At 52.4% G+C, this 23,931-nt stretch overlaps 9 protein-coding genes across 12 annotated transcripts; 4 read left to right on the forward strand and 5 right to left on the reverse strand.

Moving 5' to 3' along the window:
- Window positions 1–930: 930 nt before the first annotated feature.
- Window positions 931–2,776, reverse strand: HMPREF1120_06609 (uncharacterized protein; the record flags this gene model as incomplete). Its single annotated transcript, XM_009160814.1, has 9 exons — window positions 931–1,064; window positions 1,114–1,267; window positions 1,319–1,806; window positions 1,862–1,913; window positions 1,976–2,137; window positions 2,200–2,293; window positions 2,346–2,353; window positions 2,459–2,511; window positions 2,566–2,776. The coding sequence occupies 9 exons, from the start codon at window positions 2,774–2,776 to the stop codon at window positions 931–933; spliced, it is 1,356 nt and encodes a 451-aa protein (XP_009159062.1).
- A 3,419-nt stretch (window positions 2,777–6,195) lies between these two features.
- HMPREF1120_06610 (rpsU-divergently transcribed protein) lies at window positions 6,196–6,845 on the forward strand (the record flags this gene model as incomplete). The annotated part of the gene is made up of 2 exons (XM_009160815.1): window positions 6,196–6,459; window positions 6,513–6,845. 2 exons carry the CDS (start codon window positions 6,196–6,198, stop codon window positions 6,843–6,845), a joined length of 597 nt encoding a protein of 198 aa, XP_009159063.1.
- A 1,148-nt stretch (window positions 6,846–7,993) lies between these two features.
- On the forward strand, window positions 7,994–10,852 carry HMPREF1120_06611 (DNA mismatch repair protein msh-2; the record flags this gene model as incomplete). Its single annotated transcript, XM_009160816.1, has 2 exons — window positions 7,994–8,017; window positions 8,078–10,852. The coding sequence occupies 2 exons, from the start codon at window positions 7,994–7,996 to the stop codon at window positions 10,850–10,852; spliced, it is 2,799 nt and encodes a 932-aa protein (XP_009159064.1).
- An 84-nt stretch (window positions 10,853–10,936) lies between these two features.
- On the reverse strand, window positions 10,937–11,683 carry HMPREF1120_06612 (uncharacterized protein). Its single transcript, XM_009160817.1, has 2 exons — window positions 11,380–11,683; window positions 10,937–11,314 (listed from the first exon to the last, which is right to left on the reverse strand). The coding sequence occupies exons 1-2, from the start codon at window positions 11,516–11,518 to the stop codon at window positions 11,055–11,057; spliced, it is 399 nt and encodes a 132-aa protein (XP_009159065.1). The 5' UTR covers window positions 11,519–11,683; the 3' UTR covers window positions 10,937–11,054.
- Window positions 11,684–12,670: 987 nt separating this feature from the next.
- Window positions 12,671–14,613, forward strand: HMPREF1120_06613 (uncharacterized protein; the record flags this gene model as incomplete). The annotated part of the gene is made up of 2 exons (XM_009160818.1): window positions 12,671–13,429; window positions 13,492–14,613. 2 exons carry the CDS (start codon window positions 12,671–12,673, stop codon window positions 14,611–14,613), a joined length of 1,881 nt encoding a protein of 626 aa, XP_009159066.1.
- HMPREF1120_06614 (ribonuclease T2) lies at window positions 13,264–16,516 on the reverse strand. The gene has a single exon (XM_009160819.1). The coding sequence runs from the start codon at window positions 16,353–16,355 to the stop codon at window positions 14,742–14,744; it is 1,614 nt and encodes a 537-aa protein (XP_009159067.1). The 5' UTR covers window positions 16,356–16,516; the 3' UTR covers window positions 13,264–14,741.
- A 102-nt stretch (window positions 16,517–16,618) lies between these two features.
- Window positions 16,619–18,275, reverse strand: HMPREF1120_06615 (dimeric dihydrodiol dehydrogenase). The gene is made up of 2 exons (XM_009160820.1): window positions 17,860–18,275; window positions 16,619–17,786 (listed from the first exon to the last, which is right to left on the reverse strand). The coding sequence occupies exons 1-2, from the start codon at window positions 17,897–17,899 to the stop codon at window positions 16,738–16,740; spliced, it is 1,089 nt and encodes a 362-aa protein (XP_009159068.1). The 5' UTR covers window positions 17,900–18,275; the 3' UTR covers window positions 16,619–16,737.
- Window positions 18,276–18,501: 226 nt separating this feature from the next.
- Window positions 18,502–23,718, reverse strand: HMPREF1120_06616 (E3 ubiquitin-protein ligase UHRF1). Of its 4 annotated transcripts, none has more exons than XM_009160822.1 (4): window positions 22,220–23,718; window positions 21,824–22,152; window positions 20,192–21,775; window positions 18,502–19,955 (listed from the first exon to the last, which is right to left on the reverse strand). In XM_009160822.1, the coding sequence occupies exons 3-4, from the start codon at window positions 20,908–20,910 to the stop codon at window positions 18,953–18,955; spliced, it is 1,722 nt and encodes a 573-aa protein (XP_009159070.1). In that variant the 5' UTR covers window positions 20,911–21,775; window positions 21,824–22,152; window positions 22,220–23,718; the 3' UTR covers window positions 18,502–18,952. The 4 variants fall into 4 exon arrangements, with proteins under 4 accessions (XP_009159070.1, XP_009159072.1, XP_009159071.1 ...); XM_009160824.1 differs by having other exon boundaries at window positions 20,192–21,444; window positions 21,663–21,775; window positions 21,824–23,718; XM_009160823.1 differs by having other exon boundaries at window positions 20,192–21,447; window positions 21,663–21,775; window positions 21,824–23,718.
- On the forward strand, window positions 22,071–23,023 carry HMPREF1120_06617 (uncharacterized protein; the record flags this gene model as incomplete). The annotated part of the gene is made up of 2 exons (XM_009160825.1): window positions 22,071–22,294; window positions 22,342–23,023. The coding sequence occupies 2 exons, from the start codon at window positions 22,071–22,073 to the stop codon at window positions 23,021–23,023; spliced, it is 906 nt and encodes a 301-aa protein (XP_009159073.1).
- Window positions 23,719–23,931: the final 213 nt, after the last annotated feature.

Genomic DNA, 23,931 nt, shown 5'->3' on the forward strand with positions numbered 1-23,931 from the left:
AAGCGAAGTGGGCGGGGTCGACCAGGCTGGTCCTACTGCACAATTTATGTACAGTATACCACGTATCCTGAGTAGACCCGCTCGGTCCGAAGTTGTTGGCTGAGAGAAGCCGTGGCTTGATGCTCTGAAGGAGTTTACAGTGTAGTAGTTCTTGGTCGTTGGGCTTCAGATACAGGCCGACAGCATCGGCTGCAAATCGACGGAGCCGAAAGAAAGGTGTTTTCGCGCCTGGAGATTCCGACATCGTTAGCAAATGTAGCGAAGACGGGTAGACTATGTGTTCAGCTCAGGAAGATCCGAACTCCTGATACAATCCACGCCAGTTGAACTTCACCATCGGATGTGGCTAAAATCTCCCGAACTTGGATGCCAATATAATAAACAACATGAGCGTTCTGTGCTCCGCTTCAACAACCAGTTAACAACTTTCAACGCAATCGGATTTTTTTTTGTTTTGGCTGGTGCCTTCTATCATAAAAAGTTGCACGGCCCTGAAGTTGGTGGTGCCATCTTGCACCTTTCATTGACCTCTACCAACCGTACCCAGAGGCCGCCCGAGATTGGATCACCCTTATTAGATTCAGAGGATCCTACATTGTCATGACTGCGATGGCTCCGATTTCAATTCCTCCCGCTTGCAACCATAGAAGCCAGGGCTCCTCAAAACTGGCGACTGACCGTGTTGAAAATCGCAGCTTTTTCGTACACGAAAAGAGAAAAAAAAAGAGAGAAATCACCGTGCCCGATGGCAAAATTGCCGAATTTCATGTTGTGATTTTCTTGGGGCCTGAAATGGAAAATCATACAAACGAATCGTGAAGCCTCGTTGAACGTCTTTGAGCTGCTCGGTGGACGCTCGGAGACGGTCAATGGGAATGAAGCGAATGGCTGTCAGGGCCAAAGTGCGGTATGGTGGCCAGGAGTCAGAGATCACATCATCTGATCCTGTGTCATGCCACCAGTAGCCTCTTGTCCATCCATGGCTTCATTGCCGTTGGCGTTGGTGTACTTGACATAGGACAAGCCGAGAGGACGGCCACCGTACATATAGCCGGTGAATTTAGCTGGTGTCGTTAGTCAAGAACCTGCTGTATGAGGACGGCGAAAACTTACAGATGGCAGTCTCGGCATCATCGGCAGATCCGAATTCGACAACGCCCGTTCCGCGAGATCGTCCGTTTGGTTCGTACTGAATCTCCGCGCGCTCAACCTTGCCAATGGTGGTGAACAGCTCCACCAAATCTTCGTTGCTGGTCGACCATGGAAGCTGTACTGTTGTTAGTCTATGCAGGGCGACCATGCTGATTGGATCACTCACGTTTCGAACATAGATGATAGGGTTCTTCTCTCCTCCAGAGGTTGCAAAATCGGTAAAGGGGTTAGGAGCAGGTGGTTCCTGACCAGCAGCAGGATGGCCGCCAGCGCCACCAGCAGCGCCGCCGTACCACGCTCCACCACCACCACCATAGCCACCTCCTCCGTAACCGCCTCGCTGAAAGCCGCCGCCGCCGTAGCCGCCACGACCGCCAAAGCCTCCTCTACCGCCGCCGTAGCCACCGCCGTAGCCACCACGCATGCCAAAGCCGCCCTGAAAGCCGCCTCGGCCGCCATGACCCATGCCTGGACCACTGCCTGCGTAACGGTCTTCGCGGACCTCGAGAGCACGGCCGTGCCAGTCGTATCCGTTGAATTGCTGAATGGCATTGCGGGCGTCATTGGGAGACTCGAATGCGACTATGCCAGTTCCTTTGGGTCGTCCAGTGGCATCAACATGAACATCCGCTCGAATGACACCGCCTTCGGTTGCTGCAACCATTGTGAGTCTCTTGAAAAATGGCTGAACAAGTGTACAGGGACATACCAGCCTGCCGGAACAAATCTTTCAAGTCCTGCCAACCGACGTTGAAGGGTAGCTGTTATGTCAATGTCAATAATTACTGCAGCACACCCACGTCAGAGAAATGGAAGCACAAACATTGGAGACGTAGAGTTGGCGGGCACCACCACCGGCCATGCCGCCGCCCATGCCGCCGCCCATGCCGCCAGCGCCATAACCCCCGCCATAACCACCTCGGGGACCACCGCCAAAGTCACCCCGACTGGAAGGCCCAGTGAACCGTGGCTCTGTTTCACGATCCTGTTACAGAACATCGGTTGTCAACAACAATACCGAGGAATCACACAGCGCTGTCTGCCTACCTCTCGAACATAGACGAGACGACCCATCAGGCTCTGATTGCTCAGAGTCTGGATGGCTTGCTGGGCTTGTTCCCTTGTTGCGTATTCCACAATCCTGATGGCAACGTCAGCGAAAACCTTCAGGAAGGAAGTCAAGAAGGTCTTACCCGCATCCCTACACAGACCCGCGGACAAGGTCCAACCCGTCAATCCAACGTCCAACAAAAGTAACCAGAAAGGAAGACCAGTAGAACCAGCCGCATCACACAATGGCGCCCACCTTCGACATTCCATTCGGAAGAAGTAAGACATCGGCAAAGAGGACCTCTCCAGCTGAACTCGAGCGTCAGCGTGCGATCGCTCCCGGAAGATATCAAAACAACTAACCCTGTCTCATGAAGTCTTTGAGATGATGCCATTTGACGTCGTAAGCCAAATTGCCGACATAGACACGGCGGTCTTGCTGAGAAGACTCGCGCACTGACTGCATCATTTGTTCTCTTGCTGAAGATCGGTCTTCGTATGATCTCGAACCTCCGCCTCTACCAGAGTAGCTCGAACCTGCGTATCCTCCAGATGCGTTCGGTGCACCGCTCATGGGACTGCGAGAACGGCGCTCACTGCGGCGGTATTCGTCGCCGCGACTGCGAGAGCGGCTACGAGAAGAGTAGGAGCGTCGAGTTCTTCGAGGACTACGCGATCGTCGACGAGGTGAACGAGATCGATCCCTCTGCAAGTAGTCAGAAAGGTGTCGTAGTAAAGTGAACATGACATGTAGGAACTGGGAACAGTTTGGTGGGTTGCGCAAGCAAATTCACCGCCGTGTAGCACGTGCAAGTGATTGTTCGGACGGAGGTGGTGCAGGAGCAAAAGAAGTGAATACGGTATCACTCAGCGCTATTCTGCAGTGAAGCATTCAAGGCCGACGATGTGCTGCCACACCACTGACGCAGGTGAGGTCGCGGTGAAGTCGAACCCCCCATTTCGGCTACTGCTCGATATGCTCGCAACAGAGAAATCGTGTCACTTACTATAAACCCAAGATGATTAGCCACAGATTGTTGCAACGTGAAGTGATGAATGGACGGAGAGAAAGAGGTGAGGATGATGCGGGCAGGAGGTGGAGGTGAGGTATGTATTGAGATGATAAGGTGAGGGACTGATGACCGGCGAAGCAGACCACCACAGAAAAGAGCTAGACCGGGCACAGGCTGGAGGAAGAACACGCACCCATGATTATCGATTGCCGAGAAGTGTGCTGCGGACGGCTTCAACTGTTGAGTCTACGAGATCAGGATCGCATGCACGAAAATGCAGGAGGGGAGGGGGAAAGGCCAGCTAACAAGGTTTCCCGAGTAGGACAAGGGCTGTCCAGAGTGCTTGCGAGATGTTGACGCCTCTATTCGTCTGTGTGGATCGCGTTCTCAGCACCGCAGAATTCGGAAGGCAGAGGAATCAGCAGCCTGTGGAAGAGGAAACTCGTCTGACAGCCTCACCGGTACGTGTTGTGGCCGACTCGGACAGGACAAGACTGGCGTTCTGGTTGCTGCTTTGACTGCTGGGGACGAAATTTTCGCTCAAACAACGGACGCAACCTCTGCGGGGCGCGAGCGAACGCAAGCTAAAAGCCCGGATCCTGGTGGAGACTGGATTTTCGCTGGCCTGACGCAGTACCACAGCAGGCAACAGACGTTTATTGGGGCGCGGAGTCGATATGGTGGAGAGAGGATCGCGGTGTTTGTTGGTTGTTGTGATACCGGGATTGGGAACCCTCTATGGCCACAAAGTCAGTCAACATTCACCTTGTTCAGCGCTGGCTTTGGCTCCCATGGGAATCTAAGAGTTCCTGTCGATCGGCCCAGCGGGGAGACGGCGTGCAGAGCGGTGTGTGTTCTTGTGCTATCCTCCTCCTACTGTATCTCACCGCCAGGGTATATGACCAAACACAGAGAGCAAACGCGCAGTCACAGAGCTTCTGCGCCGGGCGTGCTGCGGCACGGATGGCTTACTAAAACTGCGTCCAATGGCGGCCACAACAGAAGAATGGCCGAGAGGGTCCGTGGGTATGGGAGGTCGGAGAGAACTGGTGATTCGTGTCAGCAAGACAGGCAGCCTCTCGCATTCGGACCCTGCTGGGCGGGAGAGGGTACCAGGTCAGGGGTCCAGAGTCAACAGGCCAACTGAGACAGACGTCGGGCACGGTAAGGTTGGGTTGAATGAGCGCAATACTGGATGGGCTGCAGCTAAGGTTGAGGTTCAAGCAGGTTGCAGCGTGACAGGAGCTGTTGTCCTCAATCGACGTTGCCCGAGTGGGAGTTGGCCTTGGCGCTAGCGGCCCTTTGACTGCGCCTGTCAACTTGAACATCCAGCTCATCAGAGTCCACTGCTGGCGGCTCAGGGTCTCTGGCCAGGTCCAGCCCAATCAATCAATCAATACACCAACACAGAGCAATTGGCCCATGGTAGCCTCTGTTTGGGTGTCCTTCTTTTACATACAACGTTGTACATCGTTCGCGCTACAGTACCTTACTACTTACTTCAGCATCCTTTAAGCACACGCACCTCTGCACAACATGCAGAGGCACCGGCCAGAGGACATCGCCTTGGGCACGTTAGCCAGCCTTCGATTCTCAAAACAGCTGTATGGCCGCGGCGTCGGCAGAAAAGAGACAAGAGAACAAATACCCGAGCGCCTTGAAGATCAATTGGTTGCAGCATTGCAGCTATAAAGTCGCCTGCAATTTTCCCACTGGCATTGCGTTATTTATGTACCATGCTCGGTGTTGCATTAAATAGCCGGAATGGCTGAACTGATCCTTGTCTGCCATAGCTTCAGCCTTTGCACATTTCTAGCCGGCGGCACGACGTCCGCCGATCCGAACGCTGTGCCAGCGCGAGTCATGCAGCGTGTGATATAGGCCCTCCCTGACGTACAATTGTGCCGCTGCAAGAGTTGCAGGGGAAAGTCTGCTCTATACTAGAATGGTGTATCGCTTGAGGTCGCGCAGAGGCAATGACACAACTGTCTAATGCTGTGGCAGAAAGCGACATCAGGGAGGTTGCTACTAATATGCCCAGCCTTGCAAGGAGTAACATTTTTGCATGTACACTGGCAGTTATCGACCTGCCTCCGGATACTCAAGACTGGGCGCCATCCAAGCACTACTGAAACCAGCAGCTGTTACTACGTCTCATCTCCGAGTCCTAACAGTGATGCAGTCATCCCCAAAAGCGCGGAGAAGATGTCCGTTGCCTCCTCCGGACCAGGATTGGTTTGACCCGCTTGTGCTGCTCGCGATCGTCTCATGGACCTTGTGCGCGACATGCTATGGCTAGAATCTTGTAAAGATGAATGATGCTGTCAAACATAGGTACAATGATGTACTACCACTGCACGTATCCAGATGTCCACGGACCCTTGAAAGCACGGATTCTCACCCTGCTTCAGTGCATCCCAGCTACAGTGTAAAGCCGCCGGAAAACCGTGCCAAGAGTCGGCAAGGCTGAGGGCACCTGGTGAGGCTGAGTTGAGGCTGAGCTCGACTTCGTCGTTTCGAGGTCCAGTTACCTCAGGCACCCTTCGAACTTGAACTGAGTTTAATGCCATCGTGGTCAACACAATTAATCTCACGGGCTCAGACGTCCCAATGATTAGCATGTTTCAACTACTGCACTGCTAGTCCCCTCCATCGTTCTTCATCCTAGATGCTGCGCAGCAAATCCTGCCAGCTCTAACGCCCTTTGCATACAATCTTGCGTCCATTTGTCTATCGTCCGGTCGCTTCAAGCCTCAGGTCCATCTTTCCACAGCTAAACGTAACCTACCAACCTGTGCACGTACAGCGCAACATGGCTAGATCATGCGCCTCAGCCACGCTCCTCAAGGCTCTCCGCCAGCCCTCTTGCCGGGTCCGGAACTCCTTCTACATTCCTCAACTTAGACGGTCATATTATTCTGTCCACCACCCCGATGCTCCCCCGTATCCCGAGAGTCAGGACCGAATACTATCTGCGGCCATGAAGCATGTACCTAAACTAGGCTTCTGTGAAGAAGCGTTGATACAAGGTGCAAAAGATGCAGGATATCTGGAGGCATCAGTCCAGCTGTTCCCCCGCGGCGTGTTCGACCTCATCAACTATCATTTGGTCACTCAGCGGCTTGCTCTGAAAGATAAAGTCAAATTCCCAGAAGGGCTGCAGCTAGGACTAGGTGCGAAAGTTAAGACACTGACCATGGCGCGCTTGCGAGGAAATGCTGAAATCATAAAACAATGGCAAGGGGTATGAGGGAGTCCTGTCTATTTGCAGAGCAAGGCTGATAACTACTGACATAGGCACTTGGATACATGTCCCTCCTGGAGAACATGCCAGCTTCATTGCAGGAGCTAGCTGCCCTGTCTGATGAAATTTGGTACCTTGCGGGAGACACCGCGGTCGATTTTTCTTACTACACCAAACGAGCCTCATTATCCGCCGTCTACGCCAGTAGCGAAGTGTTCATGACCACCGACAAATCGCAAGACTTTGTGGCGACGGAAGAATTCCTCGACCGCCGGCTTAGAGCTGCGCAAGGTATAGGTGGCACTGTTGGTGGGCTGACGCAGTACGTGGGCTTTTGGGCTGGAAACAGCGTCAACCTAGCCCGGTCGTGGGGAATGAGGGTATAAATTCTGGATGTCTAAAACATTTGTTGAAGATAAATCGCCATTGATGCCAGCATTGTCAAAACGTGGGGTCCTTCGCGCTGCCAGGATCTCTGCACACTTCGCATGATCAAGGTCCAGCTATCCGGCTTCTTCCCACGCAATGCGGCGCAAAACATCCTTGGAAAAGAGAACGACGTATTCTTGTGGCGCACACTCCGAACACTTCGGGACCAGGACTGGAGACAACACATCAAACTTGCGCATTCACACGAAGTTAAGACTGACAGCAATCGATCCATTGCGCTATGAGCGCAACTTGGGCATTGTACCCTGCTTCGCGAGTCCGGCAAGGTCATAAAGAGGCTTCCTGAGCTACATAGACCCAAGCGAACGGTGTACAGCTTGGCCAGCCGCCAGTCGGGGACACTGGGCCTCGGGGCAGGATTAGAATTCACCCTGCGTTGTCCCATGAGGACAGCCTGGTGCAATGGAGGGCAAGTTGGGACTACACCGACTTCAGACTGGATCAGAACCACTCTCCTGACTCGGAGGAGCCCGAGAGACCCGGAAGTGGCATGCTGGACTCCTCAGCTATTTTTGTGTCAGCACAACCGGTATCGGGTCCATGACAGGGCCCATTATTTGCGCCAGTAGTCCCTTGTACGAGACTATGTTTTAACATCATTTGACGAGCATTTTCCGCTGCCATCGACTATGCTAGCCTTTGCATAAATCATACATATTTCTGGGAAAAACAGCCGTCTGACAGGGAGGCAGATGCTTTGCGTCGGGCCTGGCGGGCGTTCCAGATAGAGGCGGATAACGAAACTTAACAGTCGTCTCCACTTTGCCTGAATTCCTGCAGTCCGATCAGTGAAGACCACGGTGTCGTGCCGGTAATGATGATTGTTCAAGTTGCAGTTATGAATATGTCCACTACACGACGTGGGTAATAGACAGGGCGACGAGGATCCTGTGGTCCGCTACGACTGTTTGTACTACACAGTGCTAGTAGTACGAAGCACAGTCGCGTCAACTGGCACTTTACGCGTCGCCGCACGTTACGTGACTCGAGTAGCGCGTTTGGCCATCAATACTACCTACTAGTATCACGATTGTTTGGCAATGCTGACTGCCATATCCACGAGCAACAAGACAACTGCTCGAAGATGGCGTCAAGACCGGAACTCAAGGTAAGACAAAATATCCAAACCCATCTATGTACAGAAAATGGCATTGACAGCGCCGACTAGGTAGAAGATGAGGGAGGCTTCATCCGCACATTTCGATCCCTTCCTCCCAAGCCTGATGGTGGCAATACGATCCGTGTCTTCGACCGGGCCGACTGGTATTCGGCACATGGCGAAGACGCCGAGTTCATCGCAAGAACCGTCTACAAAACCACTGCTGTGATACGGAACCTTGGACGGAGCGACAATGCCTTACCCAGCGTTACCATGTCAACGACCGTTTTTCGAAATCTCCTCAGAGAAGCGCTCTTCAAACTGGGCAAACGTGTCGAGATCTGGGAGGCGACTGGGAGGGGCCAATGGACTCTTGCTCGCCAGGCAAGTCCGGGCAATCTGCAGGCTGTCGAAGAAGAGCTAGGCACTGGAATGGATAGCCAAGGTGACAGCGCACCCATCATTCTGGCCGTCAAGATCAGCGCAAAAGCAGGCGAGGCCAGGAGTGTAGGCGTTTGCTTTGCAGATGCCAGCGTCAGAGAACTCGGTGTGAGCGAATTTCTCGACAACGACTTGTTCTCCAACTTCGAAAGCCTCCTCATCCAGCTCGGAGTCAAGGAGTGCATTGTGCCCACCGAAGGCTCGAAAAAGGATCCAGAACTGACCAAATTACGCCAGATCATCGATTCCTGCGGCATCGCCATTTCTGAAAGACCGGCAGCTGACTATGGAACCAAGGATATCGAGCAAGATTTGGCCAGGCTCCTCAAGGGCGAGAACGCAATAGGATTGTTGCCCCAGACGGATCTCAAGTTGGCCATGGGCAGTGCTAGCGCCTTGATCAAATACCTGGGTGTCTTGACGGATCCCAGCAACTTTGGCCAATTTCGATTGTATCAGCATGATTTAAGTCACTTCATGAAGTTAGATGCCGCAGCACTGAGGGCACTCAACCTTATGCCTGGACCAAGAGATGGGGCAAAGAGCATGAGCCTTTTCGGTCTCCTGAACCACTGCAAAACTCCAATAGGTGGCCGCTTGTTGGCGCAGTGGCTGAAGCAGCCATTGATGAGCCTCTCTGAAATCGAAAAACGACAACAACTGGTCGAGGCCTTCATTGAGGATACGGAACTGCGCCAAAGCATGCAGGAGGAGCATCTTCGTTCCATCCCTGATCTATACCGTCTGGCAAAGAAGTTCCAACGAAAACAAGCCAACTTGGAAGATGTAGTGCGCGCCTACCAAGTTATCATACGGCTGCCGGGTTTCATTGGAGCATTGGAGGCGGTAGTCGACGAGAAATACCAAGAGCCACTTCAGGCTGAGTACACTTCGAAGTTGAAGGAATTATCCAACTTTCTGGAAAAACTCGCAGAGATGGTTGAGACGACCATCGATCTCGACGCACTAGATCGTCACGAATTCATCATCAAGTCGGAATTCGATGACAGGCTTCGCAATATCAGGGCGAAGCTTGACAGAGCCAAACACGATATGGATGTTGAACACCGCCGGGTGGGCAAAGATCTCAATCAGGAGCTCGACAAGAAACTTTATCTGGAAAATCACCGAGTTCATGGATATTGTTTCCGACTGACCCGTAATGAGGCGGGTTGCATACGTAACAAGAGTCAGTATCGGGAAATTTCGACTCAGAAGAACGGCGTCTACTTCACAACTCAGAAATTACAGGAACTGAGGCGGGAATACGACCAGCTCTCGAGCTCCTACAATCGACAGCAATCATCACTCGTGTCAGAAGTCGTCACTGTTGCGTCTTCATACACTCCAGTCATTGAACAGCTTGCGGCCATCATTGCTCATTTGGACGTTGTGGTAAGTCTGGCCCATGTTTCAGTCCATGCGCCAACGGCGTACGTCCGACCAAAGATGCACGAGAGGGGGACAGGGGATACTGTCTTGAAAGAGGCCCGTCACCCATGCATGGAAGCCCAGGATGACATCAACTTCATCACCAACGATGTCGAACTGAAACGCGAAAGCTCAAGATTTCTCATCATCACCGGCCCAAATATGGGCGGCAAGTCAACTTACATCCGTACCATCGGCTGCATAGCACTGATGGCTCAGATTGGCTGCTTCGTCCCATGCAGCGAGGCCGAGTTGACCATCTTTGACTGTATTCTTGCTCGTGTGGGAGCTTCAGACTCCCAGCTCAAAGGGGTGTCGACGTTCATGGCTGAAATGCTGGAGACGGCCAATATCCTGAAGAGCGCAACTAGGGACTCGCTCATAATTATCGATGAGCTTGGTCGTGGCACGAGCACGTACGATGGTTTTGGCCTTGCATGGGCAATCAGTGAAGAGATTGTGGCGCAAATCGGAGCGTTCGGTTGCTTTGCAACTCATTTTCATGAATTGACGGCCCTGGCGGACCGACATCCCAATGCTGTCAAAAACCTACATGTGGTGGCATTTGTGGGCGACAAAGACACTGCCACTGGCGACACTGCGGCGTCTACCAAACGACGGGAAGTGACATTGCTTTACCGAGTCGAACCTGGGGTCAGCGATCAGAGCTTTGGCATTCACGTCGCCGAGCTGGTCAGATTCCCTGAAAAGGTGGTAAACATGGCCAGGCGTAAGGCCGAGGAGTTGGAAGATTTCACCACCGTCACAGGCGAACAAAAGAACAAACAATATTCAAAGGAGGAAGCCGAAGAAGGCAGCCGACTACTTAAAGAAATGCTGAAGAAGTGGAAGGACCAGGTTGAAGGCCAAAGTATGACCAAGGACGAAAAGCTCCAGCTGATGAGGGATATGGTCAAGAGTGACGAGCGACTTACGTCCAACCCGTTTTTCCAATCAGTCCAGGTACTGTAAGGCAGCACATCTGGCAGTGGTCAAAAGCATAAGGTATATTTTGGGAGCATGGAGTCAACGGTTACTGTTGGAAGTCACACAAAGTGGATGTCTGAATGGCAATGTGATTAATTTTGGAGTGGTTTAGAAAGGCTAATTGTACAATTGTCCGTCTTTTTGCGGGTTGAAATTTAGCAACACTCCAACAGCCAACTCTCTGACTTTATCGGACGTTTGATCTCACACTGTCATCTCCAGGTCTTTCGGCAGCTTGCTTGGCTGAAACATGCTCAGGACCCTCTCCGGCTTGACCTTGGTCGAAGTCTCCCGCCTTGGTCGGTCTCCCTGTTCCTTTCTGGACGTCTCCACCTTCTTCCGGAGGGATCTCGCGGTTGTTGCCTGCGCCTGACACTTTGCTACCATACTCGGCAGTGCTACCGGGGAATTTGTCCGTCACAGATTGGTCGATACCAGATTCGTAGACTATGCATCAGTCAGCACCGAGTGTCATGCTGGCAGGATTGCATGTGCAAGCGGCCTCTACTTACCGCTGAGATTGCCTTCCGTGACAGTCTTGCCACCGAAGCCAACACCGCCGCGCTCCTGCTTCAACTTGGGGTCTGCTAGGTCCTGTTCCGCTTTGGCGGCAATGTCGAGGGGATCTTGACCCTTGTATTGTTCCGACATGGTGGATGTATGAGTTGTGATGAGGGTTTTGTGGTCTTTTTCTGGGGATTTGAGAGGATTGGAGGTTTATTTGAGGGAGGTACAATGTTTCTTGCTTTTGCAGATGTGTCGCGTGAGAGTAAATGCAGCAACTTGTCGAGATGAAGATGCATTTGTATCTTCGCTTGACGATGTTCTTCTGGTGGAGATCTAGTGATGTCATTGGCTCACGTCATAGTATCCATATAATGCGCAGTAGCGGTCATGCAGTGGGCCATTACATAAGGTACGGAGGAGTGCAACGTCCAGAGCATCTGATCGTCTTATGAGGCTGCCACAGCTGTGCTCAACACTTATTCAAAGGAGATAGGTAGGTAGGGCCAATGCAGGCTGATACTGCTATGGTGGATGTTGTCGAGTTCCTGTGCTGTCCCCCATCCAGGGATATCATGTACACACCATCGTGTTATGAGAGATTGAGAAGCTGGCGGCCGCCATAGTTCAGGGTGCCCTCCGCCTCAAGTCGGACATGAGGCTACACTGGCAGGCAATCTCCAGCTGAAAATGGCCCAGCAGTGCTATTCCTCATGCTTCATATGCCTTCTGTGCCATCTGTGAACGTCTTCTCTCCCAAAACAAAAGAGCCGCGCACCACTCAATGCTTGATGCAGAGTCCGCTCCATCAAAGAACAGTCTTGTGAATCTTGCCGCGGCTTCCCCAGGACGAAATGCAGTCTAGAACGGGAGACGGTAAGTGCGGATGCCAACAGTCCTCAGACCTGGTACTATGTACGCAGCACCCATCGCGCCTTCCTCTGGCATTGTGCGAACCGCTGCCTATCCCGGGCCATGCAGCGTTTCTCTACCTGCGGTCTCCGAGGCCGAAGCCAACATCAAGTAGGTTCTATCATGCTATTGATAACACTCGCCTCTGGCCGCAAAATGTCCCAATCAGTGGTAACAACAGACCTAGCCTCCCTCAGCGCTCGCAGCCGCCGTTCTTCTGTGTCTGCTATACCTCGCCCAACATCTGGCACTTCGCGCCATGCCACACCAACAAGTTCTCGAAAAGGCAGCGCAGTGGTGACTCCAGAAGCGAATAGTCAGCTTGCTCCTCGGAGTCAGAAGAAATCATGGCATCCCAACGACGGCGCCCCTCCTAGCTCGTTCCATATGCCTCATTCGTCGTCCTCGAGCACTGACTCCCTGGTGCCGTACGAGCAACGAGTGAAAAGAGACCTTTCAGGCAGGCAGCAACAGCTGCACATCCACAAGCTATCTACATATTCTTTGGGCGGCCCTGAAGATATGTCCTTCGTCAGCTCCGCAGGTCAGCAAGGAAAGTTGCCACGATCCAAGACAACGGGCAATCTTCTGTCTTCGCCTCGCGACTCGACACCAGGAAGACGTCTGCTTCAGCCCCTCGGGCCACCACTTCCCCGGACGCAAACACTTGGCAGTATATCATGCTTCAGTCCTCCGAACTTGACCCCGTCTCCCAGAAAGCCTACCTCGGTTGGGGTGAGGCAGAAGGATGACAACAGCAAGCTCAACGTGGCGGATGCGCTCTTGGAGAGCAGAATGACCTCGGAGGAGATGCGAACGATGGTTCAAGTGCAGAGAGAGGCGGCAGCAAATCGTACTCGACTGAGGAACTCGTTTGGTGCACCATTGCAAACATCTAAACCCGGCACTGGTCGGTACGAAGAGACCCAGAAGACGGCTGCCACGCGTGTGGCATCACCTTCTAAGCCTAAAGGTCCGGTCAATGGTGATGCTGGCAAGCCCAAAGGCCTCCGAAGAAGTCTACCGGGTAGACTCCTTGTCATTCCTGCCGGGTCGGACGTAATGTATGCTGAAAGTAGCCCATCTACTATAAGTAGTGCCACTGGATCTGACCGAAGCGGCGAGTTTTTCGATGACACGAAGAAGGTCAGGCAATCATAGTGTCCTCTGCAGCTTGACTGGAACGAGTTTGACTGACCGGGAAGCAGGTTTATTCGGCAGAGAGTTTACATTATTGGACAGGTCGATATGTGTCACTATGCGACCGCCTCCGAATGAAGGAACTTCCTGTCGCAGGCGGTCCACTGCCTGTCGACACTGCCACTACCAAGCCAAAGAGCGAACTATTGTTTGAGACCAACGAGAAGATCAGGATGAACACTGCATTGATCGAATTACGCCAGTCCTGTGTGAGGCAGGAGGCCTTGAAAAGCTTCGAAGATTTTGAATCGCAACTATTGAAGAAGCTAGGAGTGACCCGTCTCCAGCTCGATCGGGCCGCTAGCCTTGTTATTGGGAGGAAGGATCCTGAGAAGCAAGCGAAACTCTCTCACGGTGGAGGAACGAAGCCAATGACAAGTTTCAAGCTGCCACAATCTCCATCTAACACCTCGACCGCAACAAGCAGGATTTCCAACGTGAATGCGGAAGCTGTTATAACCACTGGCCCCAAGGCCCTTTATGGTAACGCTGGTTTGACCAAAAGCAAAACGACTGGTAATCTGGCTGTACTTATCCCAACCGGGCCAAAGAAGCAGGATGGGGCAGTATCCACCAGAAGCCCGGGCGCCAAAGAGACATGTTCACACAAACGCAGAACATCGTACTTTGAGCGTTCTCCTGAAAGCCTGAGCAACGCCGCAAGAGACGGAGAAGAGAAAGTTTTGCGTCGAGGAGCCGATGCACATAGACGATCAACTTCTCGCTTGCCGTCATTTGTATTCCCCAAGAGCGAAAGTCAGAGCAAGCTACTTCCATCTCCAAAGACGGACGTCGGTGGGCAGGACCCTCGATGTGGAGGTACCATAGCCAAGGTCAACGCTTTCGATCCAGTCGTCGGACCTCTGGACTGTGCCATGCTTGAGAGTGGGCATTCAACACCTCCGCCACCGGTTAGCGACATTGCCTCTTCGCGAGTCCAGCTTGTCAAGGTAGCAGGTGGGGGAAAGGAGAAGTTGGTCAAGTCTCGGCGCAAGGTTGACCGCCAAATCAGTGGAGAGATCAAGAGTTTTATCGGTGCCGGCATGAGGGAAGTGAGAAAGATGGGGAAGAGAGTTGGCGGTATAAACTGGGGGAGTAGCGAGGATTTGTTGCTCCCGGGCAATAAATAGCAGACGAAGACCAATGTCAGTCCAGCCAACATCGCTCAGTGCTGTGCCATTCAGGGCGCTGACACCTGTGTAAAAGAGCCAGAGTAGTTGTGAGATTTGATAGGGAAGCGGGTGTGCAGTGGCTAGGCTTAGACAGGTATCCATTGAATCCCCAGTTCGACCTCCCTTTCTCCGTCCGCTGAATCGGCGTATATTCCCACCTTCTCAAATCTGTGTGGGGAATGGGCCGCGTAGAAGGTAGTGCTGTTGCGATACGACAAGGTGTAAGGGGATTCGGGATCCGAGGAAAAAATGCTCTGTATGGCGGTAGATTTGGTGCATTCAAACTTGCTGGTGGCAGGGTTAATGGCACAAGGAGAAAAGCTCGAAGAGAGAGAAAACAATGGAGCATGGCCAGGGTCGACGACGTCGGGCTGAGCCTTGAAAGTGGCGCACGTGCCCGAAGTGTACCAGTCGCCTAGACGGATGAGACAGCCTTGGCTTTGTTGGTCTGTTGTTGCTGCAGTTACAGAAGAGGATGTGGATGAGGATGAGGATGCCTCTGAGGCTGATGATGGTGTTTTCAGGACATTGACTTTCAAATACCCTCTACCTGAGAAAGGGTGGGCCGTAGCTGTAGGCGAGGTTTTGGACGTCGTTGGCGATGGACCAGGATATGGATGTGGTGGTGGGTTTTTGTGGGCAGATTTAGGCCGGTACTTGATTCCACTACGGGGACAATTGGACAACGGGGCTCCGTCGAATGGACTGGTTGGGATGAAAGTGTCGCGAATGATGGATTCGTTGAGGAAGGGAAAAGAAGGTGATGAAGAAGAGGTTTGAAGATTGAGAGTGTGGGTGTTATTGCGGCCGATGTTTGTTCTTAACGGACCAAGAACGGCAAAATGGTACCAGATCTCATTGAGTTGGCCGAAGCGGTCGCAGCGGAACGTGACGGGGTGGCCGTACTCGGAGGATGATGAGATTGCATCCTCGAGTTCGGAGAGGGTGTATGTCTTTGTGTAAGAGGGGATAATGCCCGCGTCGGCGAGGATGGAGTAGGTGTCTAATGTGCGGAATAGGGATGTTGTTTGGATGAAGTAGTCTAGGACGTCGAGGGGAGCCTTAGAGTCCTTGTGAACTCCGCCGACTTCGTCGCCGTTGTCTCCTCCACCATAACACACCGGCTCCAAAGTCGAAATACACGTCCCATGCTTATTCCACTCATGCGCCCAGAGATGGGCATCATCACCGTCCAAAGCAAGCCAGGACTCACGCATATAGTCCAAAAGCGGTTGCGTGACTTCTCGCGACGCCGCAGCTTCAAGAGCACTCACAATGTCGTCGTGGCGGCGCGTCGCGTCTCCGCAAAATTGGTCAAAACCCCCGGTACATAGGTCCGGCCAGAGGCCATGAATCGTCCATGAGTCTGCGGCGCCCAGGGCAGGAGAGGTGTCCCAGAATTGAGTCTGGAGAAAGTGGCCGGATGGGTGGTTTATGCAGCAGGTGTTGATTCCGTCTGCAGGTGGTGGGAATGGACATGAGAGAAGGGGTGGATAGGGGCAGTGTTCTTGGGATTGAATCTGGAGGGGTTGTTGAAGTGGATGTTGATCACTGTGGGTGGGAGTGTCATGGTTGTTGATGCTGGTTTTGATGCTGCTGCTGGTGTTGGTGTTGGTGGTATCATGACTGTTGGATAAGAGGTTCAGGTTGATCAGAGACGATATCAGGGGCAGCCTGAGGGCTTGCTGGAACCACCACATGGTGAGGGACACCGGTTTGGTAGGTAGATACTGTTGGCTGGCCGGCTGGGTTGTGTAATGCAGGGTGTAAGGATATATAGATTTAACAATGATAACAGTGCATTGTGGGATATTTGGAGGTAACGTTGAGGAATAAGGATGGGAGGCAGAAGCAGGTGAAGAGGGACACAAATAAAGTTGACGTCGGGACCACTGATAGATGTAGTACTGGGCATGTGGGCAAGGGACACAAACATCGGCAAGGCTGCAATCAATACACGTGACGAGGCTGCGATGCTTTAACCGTACCGTCGCCAGGCTGGGACGACGAAAGAATGCTTTTCGAAAGGATACATATATTTTGCGTCAGAGCAGATGCGACCGACTATAGTTATGCATATGACTACTCTCCATCCTGAGGATATCTGGTCCCGCCCTGCCGGCGGATTTCATCAAGAATCTCCATGACTCGAATCGTTTCCTTCCACGGCATGATAGGACTCTCTTTCCGTCCCGCAGCCAGGTCAAGCGCAGTATCATCTGCCTCGTAAATAAACCCCCGCGCCGACTCCGAGTAATCATACCTCGTGACTTCAGCCAAGGCATCAGCAGCGGCACCCTTTTGTTTCTTGTACACAGTAAAGGAAGCAGGGTGAGATGGCGCCGAGCCCTCGACATCGATATACCCCTCAGTACCCTGGACACGACAGACGAGATCAGAGACGGCATTCGACATTGTCGTAGAACTGATTATCCCCTGTCGTCCGGATGCAGGATACTGCAGAATCACACTCGAAGTCACCTCGATACCGTCTTCGTGGGTTTGCGCGGCAAGGATCTTGGGATCCTCACTCCGGGATGGCGTGTCCTGATCTAGTGTCAAAATTCCCCATGTCAGGGAATAGATACCGATATCGAGCAACGATCCAGCACCCAGCGCGAGGTCCTTGTACCGTGACGTATCTGGCAAGTTAGGGATATCCATGAACATGGCAAAGTCGGACCTCATGCGAAACACGTCGCCGATCGCTCTGTCTTCGTACAGCAGTTTCCTCAGATGAAACACGAGTGGTCGGTGTCGAAGCCACATGGCCTCGTGGACATAAACGCCTTTTTGTCTGGCGGCGTCCAGCACTTCCTTTGCTTCGCGCGCGTTGATCGCGAACGGCTTCTCGCAGAGCACGTTCTTGCCCGCGGCGATGGCGTCGAGACAGTTCTGTTTGTGGAACGAGTGCGGTGTCCCGATGTACACGCAGTCGACGTCCGGGTCCGTGTATACTCCGTCGTATGATGTGTAGATGGTCGGCCTGATCTTGGGACAGTGCTTGGCTACGAACGCCTGTCCTTTTTCAAGCGATGACGACCCAATGCATTGGATGATGTGGTTGGCTTTGGCGTCTCGTCGCTCGAGCTGTAGGTCTTCCACAAACCAGGACGATATCAGCCCGGTTGCTGGACGGAATCAATCACAGTTAGTTGAAAGCTCCAGATTAGTTGTTGGGTGGGTTGGTTCATGTCGACTCACATACTATTCCCCAGCGGCACGTTGGCTTCTCGGTCGCCATGATTCTTGATGAGACTACTACGTTGCTTTTGTTGGCCGTCTGACCAGCTCGTGTAAGAGCCAAAAAGTGTTCTCCCCGCGGAGCGTTGTCTTTGCTACCTACCTTAGGTAGGGTTGTAAGGTCGATGATGCGATGTGATGTAACGGCCCAGCTGCCAGGAGCCTGGGTACGTATTATCTTCCACCGAATAGATGTTTACAGTGCTGAAAGCTAAAACGATATCGAAGCATTGAAACAACTTGAAGTCCTCGGACTATTTTATTAGAAAACGGCGTCTGTCTCCACGTCGACGACTATCCAACCGGGAAATATTTCCAATTCTTTCCACTGCGAGCCTCAAATGACTGCGGAGGTCCCCGGATCTAAGCTCCTACCATAGTAGGAGCGCTAAGATGGGGCATGTCAGGCAGAATGTAGCAATGACACCATGAACTAAATAAAATCTTGGTAAAAATGCTACACTGAGTGTTTGTCAAGAATACGAGCTCGGTCGGATCTCAGAAAAGCCTTAGGAAGGGGTTCTTTCGGCCCAGAGCTGCAGCTGCAACTACTGCCTATACCTACGTTTCGCTGCCGAAGTTTGTGTTTACAATGTCCCATGATTGTCAATGATGGATTCTCATTCTCTAACTTTTGGTTCGCGATAGTTCATGTCCATTGGATCAATGGCCTCCGGATTGGCTCCACCGATAGCCATTTGTCGCCATGATCAGCCAGATGTTGCGCATACGCCCCCGGAAGCGCCCCGGAAGCGACCGTACGGCGTCGGCTCGTTCTTGCAGCCCACTTCAGGCCTCCTCTCTCGTGGGAAATTCCGTTATGGTCAAAACAAGCTCTCCGTCCCTCCAGCCTGTTGGGTTGGTTGTTGCATGTGGTGTCGTTGTTGAAGCTCATACCCCGGATTTTTGGTGGTGACATCAAAATCAGTGCTGTTCTCGAACTCACTCCCAAGCCCGCTGTTAGCGTTTTCTCAACCTGTTCCAGCAACAGCAACAGTGACAGTGACAGCAGGAATGGTGGTGGTGACAGCCAGAAGAGTCATCTCGTTCGTGACTATGCTTCTCTTTTTCTCTTCCGCTCGCGTCTTTCAGGTGCCGGCGGCGGCAAGCTCTCTCGCAGGGGGCCCTGTCCAGTCTGCAATCTAACCAGTTTGAACCGGTAGATTTGCCTCTCGATCTTGCACAGCTCGAAGTCTACGACTTCATAGAGCCCGTCATATCGAAACCCCCGAGGCGGACGCATCGGCACGGTCTCTGCAAGTCGGAATGAGCGAAACACTCGAACTGGGTTGCGTGTTCTGTAGGACGTGATGAGGGCTTGGGTAGGCACCGTCGGACCTTGGCCCTTGGAATTTCTGGTGACCCGCTGGCGGCGGCGATTGTCCGGTTCATCTTTAAGGTTGGTTGCTTCATTGTCCCCTTCTTGTCTCGGCAACGCAGTTCCCATATACCAGATTTCGTTTCCATTATCGACATCGGCGTATTCATTTTTGGCTGCATCGTGTGAGCCCATGACAATGCTCCGCGCGCCTTCTTTCGCTGTTCCTGCGATACCTCCAACGTTGGGGCCATGTGCGCCATCTCGATTCATTTCGGCACGATAGTGCCAAGTTTGGCCGTTGACAAGATAGCCATGGCCGAGATAGTTGTCAGTTCGGGCCAGTCTCCATGCTGGATCGACCGAGTATTGTCCGCCACGGCCCAGTCGTAGTCCTCGACGCGCCAGAACTGACAAGTCACCGGATGACCATTTACGTTGAATGATGGTCAGATCCTCAATCATATGCTGCGGCATCTCCTTCTGTCGAAGAACGAGGCGGTTTCCAAAGGAGAGGAATTTGCTGAGGTGTTCAACCACTGGGCACGCAGCAAGAATTGCCTCGGTCACAGAGTTGCTTTTCATCCTGCGGATCCATTCCTCAATTTTGCCAAAGGTATCCCGCAAAGGCACAGACATGCGCTGTTGCTGTTGAACATCATCAAGCAGCTCGATGATGCTAGAGACCTCGGCAGCAGTGGCGAAGGGTTCTTGTTCTGGAGGAACATCAATCGGTGGTCTAAATATATTTTATGGTTAGTACTTGGTTGAGACTGACAGGAGTGAGCGCTAGAGACAGATGATTTGAGATACACTCCCTCAGTTTTCCAGAAACGCCTGTCTCCTACGACAAAGGAATAGAAGCAAACAACAACAAAGGTAAGTGCCGTGGCAATCAAAAGTGTGACTGCACAAATAAAGGGAGCGGAGGCGAGGGTCTCCAGAGGGAACAAAAAAATGAATAGTTGGACTTACACTGAAATATTTTCCCTCGCGTGCTTCTCCTTCCATTGCTTCCACTCCATGACAAGGGTCCGGCAGTCCAGGAGATGGTCATCCCTCGCTTCGCACTCGAGGTCGATAGGGCATCTACAGCCTGTTGCAATGGCTGCTCTGGTTGAAGGAGGGGGATTGGAGACAACAGCTTCTGGCGGATTTGAGGTTTGCTGCTCATGGTTTTTCTCATGATTTTTCTCGTGGTTTTTCTTGTGGCTTTTTTCAAGGGTTTCCTCGTGGGTTTCCTCGTGGTTTTTCTTTTGAGAGGATTCGCCATCCTTGGAGCCGCCAGACGGTGCCGAGACTCTCTCGAGATGCGGGAGTCGATTGTTGGGATCGTCTTGCTCTGGGACAAAAGAAGGGATGTCGGCCAATGACTGCTGGTCTTCAGTATCCTGGGATTCGATCCGAGTCTCTTGAGTGTCTTTCGGACCGGGGCGAATTCTGGATGCGAGCAGCGAGTTACACATCTCACGCTCGTACCTCTCTTTTCTCCACAAGTCGTAGGTGAAAGGATTTTGTCCACGGGTCGCCTCTTCTTCTCCTTGGCCCGATCTGGTGTCCGGTCGAGATCGAACCACATTGTTATGGAACTGCTGGTCTCTGGGTCCAGATGGGATCCTGCCGAAGTCAGGGTTGGTTCCCCATTCTCCGTCGTCCTCACCACGAGATGTGAACGATGTCGAGTAAGGAGGCATTGTTGCTGTGGGAGACCAACAAGGATGTGGAGTAAGAAGAAGAGTAGCACGGTTCGCGGTTGGTGGTTGTGAGGTCAATAGAGAGTATGTCTCTGTATGAGAAGGAATGAAACTGGTGGTTATCGTGGGATCGATAACAAGTTCGATACTGGGAGAGAATACAAGGTGAATGAAGGATGGAAGGTAAGAGAGGATAGCGACAAGCCTGAAGTGGGTGGACGGACTGTCTTGCTTTCTCTTCTGCTGAGCGTGTGCGACAGAGGAAAAGCTGAGAGGCCTCGATAGACAGGGTAGATGCAAAAAGCATTAAGGGGAGTAGACAAGCAGTGTCTTCAAGACAGTACAGTATGAAGAAGAGGGAGAGGTCGAGTAGAAAAAGAGGGAGAGGGGGAGAAGGTTGGAAGAGAGAAGTAGTCACCGGGTCGGACGTTCATGCTTGCAAGGAGACCGATTTAAGACTGTCGCAACAGCAGTTGAACGACAAGTACGAGGTAAGAAAGAATGCAATGACGGTTAACTGACGGGAGATCGAATCTGCTGTTCAATGACGGTTAACTGACGGTGATCGAATCTGCTGTTCATTGACGGTAAACTAAGCGCGAAGTAAGGTATCATTTTCTGCTGATGTTGTCCCTGGCGGTGAAGATACGGGCAGTATGGTCCAGCCGATCGTCCAAGTCTGTTGTATGTGTGTATGCATGTGCAGTGGTGAATTCATGGAAAAGGAGTGAATGGGACAAGGCTGTGCTTACTAAGGGTCTCATTGGCGGGGCGGAAGAATGAATTTCCGTTTCTGGCTTCAAGTGGCGACCATCTCGTTCACTTGTTCACTCCTTTGGACTTCCAAGTTCTTCAGCATTCATACCTTCACTTGTTCACTCCTTTGGACTTCCAAGTTCTTCAGCATTCATACCTTCACTTGTCTTCCAATTCCAGCGTCAATGAAATGTTTCCGCAGACAGCTATTGTGTAGCCCTGTTCGCTCCCCGGTCGGCACCGCCATACAGCCACTCACAAAATGGCGGAATGCTGTGCAAAGGCTGACACCTCTCGGGGTGGCTCAAAAACGTGACTTTGGCTTGGAATCTATCCCAGCAGTATTGTTGCCGCCTACTGTATTTGCGGGTCTCCTTGTGACGCTGTGGACGTATAAGTGCATGATGATGGTGTTGTTCCAGAACAAGATCATTTACATGCCGTCTGTTCCACCATTTTCAAGGTCTGAGACCGTCAGCGAATATGCTAGACAGTGTCAGCCAGTAACCTGGACGGAACACGATCTTCGAGCCGTTGACGGCACTGCACTCACGCTCCTGGAAGGTACCATCGACTCCAAGGCCAATGTACCAGTAAAGGAACACGTTGTTGTGCTATATCTCCAAGGGTACGTCGAGCTTGATGACTGTCAGGCCTTCACTAAATGCAGTCTAGGAATGCTTCTTCGTTGCCTCCACGGCTTCCATATCTTTCGAGGGTATTGAAGTCTGCTCACGACTCGGAGTCTAGTGACAGGCAGTATACTATTGTTGCTTTGTCCTATCGTGGATACTGGAAGTCGAAAGGGAGTCCATCCCAAACTGGCATTGAGCTCGACGTGGAAGCTGCCCTCGATTGGATCTTCCATAGATATGAGCCTGACAAAACGAAGGTTGTTGTCTGGGGCCAGTCTATCGGAGCAGGTGCCGCAACAATTGGCTTGGCTAACTTGTCGAGAAAGAGTGATGGAAGTCTCAGTCGCATCGCGGGAGTGGTGCTGGAGACTCCATTTGTCGACCTCAAGGCAATGCTGATAGCGTTGTATCCTCAAAAATTCCTCCCTTATCGATACTTGTCTCCATTCCTCCTGTCCAGGTGGGACAGCCAGACTGCGCTTCATGAAATTGCAAAGGCCAAGCCAGATCTGAGCATCTTGATCCTGGAGGCTGGGGATGATGAGATTGTGCCTGCAGGACAGGCAGCCATTCTCGAGGAGGTTTGTCATAAACAAGGTATTACTGTGGAGCGAAAGGTCGTGCCTGGCGCATTGCACACAGAGGTCATGACCAAAGGGCAAGGCCGCAACCACATCGTGAAATTTCTCCGTTGGGTGGGGGAGCCGAAGACCGCTCAATGAGCTGGGGCTGGATCGTAGCAACACCGTCTATCGGGCTACAGGTCGCCTCAAGAGATAGAAAAGGCCCGATAATCAATGATCTGATTACCGAATATCATATCTCAAAGCGGCACGGGGTACATCCACGCCGACGAGAGTGGCGTAGAAGGCGTCATGTTCGGCTTGCTCATCTTCAGGTCCTGCTATTTCTCGCTCAATAACAATTGGAGGTAGGACCATTCGGTTTGGAGTTCAGGCACCGATGGGCTTGCTAGACCGACGGGGAGTGGCCCCCAGGCAGGTGAGTCTTGCGGTGGACCCTGGACCTGGTCGAAAACGATGGCGTCTGGAGTAGCGCAGGCTCCAAGGCGGGTGGAAGGGTCCGCTGGAACGTGACAGGATAAGGATGACCATTGACAGCTCGAATGGAGTGGAAATACAGTGGAAGCCCACCAGTCAGTTGATGTCTCCCACACGGGATTTATTTGATGGATTGGGCACGACAGGCAGAAACACCACCCGCTGCGCCATGGTAAACGCAGTCCAATTGAGTTTGATGTGTCCGTGTAGCCATGAATAGAGTATAAGTAGGGGACACAGCGGCAGGTACTGGCACTGGCAGATGTCGGCCACGGGGGGTTGGTGTAACAAGAGAGAGAGAGCTCGAGATCCTCCACGAAAAGGCGGTATCACATCGCGGGGGTTGTACAAGAAAGCGGTGAACAAACGCCAAACGCCGGGCTTCTTGTTGCGGACTGCGCTGTGTTTCCCGTCTCTACTCTCGACCCTCTCAACCCCGGTCACAATATCAAATCACCACTGGCAACAGTCAGTCGCCAGTCCTGTCTCTCCAGTCTGTCCCATCTGCCAGTCTATCCAGTCTCATTCCGCAGGGCCACATCGACCATGTGAGCCGGTAATCCACTGTC

Source organism: Exophiala dermatitidis (genome assembly GCF_000230625.1).
Source record: "Exophiala dermatitidis NIH/UT8656 unplaced genomic scaffold supercont1.5, whole genome shotgun sequence".
NCBI lineage: Eukaryota > Fungi > Ascomycota > Eurotiomycetes > Chaetothyriales > Herpotrichiellaceae > Exophiala > Exophiala dermatitidis.

Excerpts from the sequence above, each read along its gene's own strand:
- HMPREF1120_06612 (XM_009160817.1), bottom strand. The coding sequence starts at position 11,518 with ATGTCGGAACAATACAAGGGTCAAGATCCCCTCGACATTGCCGCCAAA. Across the intron at positions 11,315-11,379 it reads CACGGAAGGCAATCTCAGCG|TCTACGAATCTGGTATCGAC; the intron begins GTAAGTAGAGGC and ends ACTGATGCATAG.
- HMPREF1120_06614 (XM_009160819.1), bottom strand. The coding sequence starts at position 16,355 with ATGTGGTGGTTCCAGCAAGCCCTCAGGCTGCCCCTGATATCGTCTCTG.
- HMPREF1120_06615 (XM_009160820.1), bottom strand. The coding sequence starts at position 17,899 with ATGGCGACCGAGAAGCCAACGTGCCGCTGGGGAATAGTAT. Across the intron at positions 17,787-17,859 it reads GTGCCGCTGGGGAATAGTAT|CAACCGGGCTGATATCGTCC; the intron begins GTGAGTCGACAT and ends GATTCCGTCCAG.
- HMPREF1120_06616 (XM_009160822.1), bottom strand. The coding sequence starts at position 20,910 with ATGCCTCCTTACTCGACATCGTTCACATCTCGTGGTGAGGACGACGGA. Across the intron at positions 19,956-20,191 it reads GCGAGGGAAAATATTTCAGT|ACCACCGATTGATGTTCCTC; the intron begins GTAAGTCCAACT and ends AAATATATTTAG.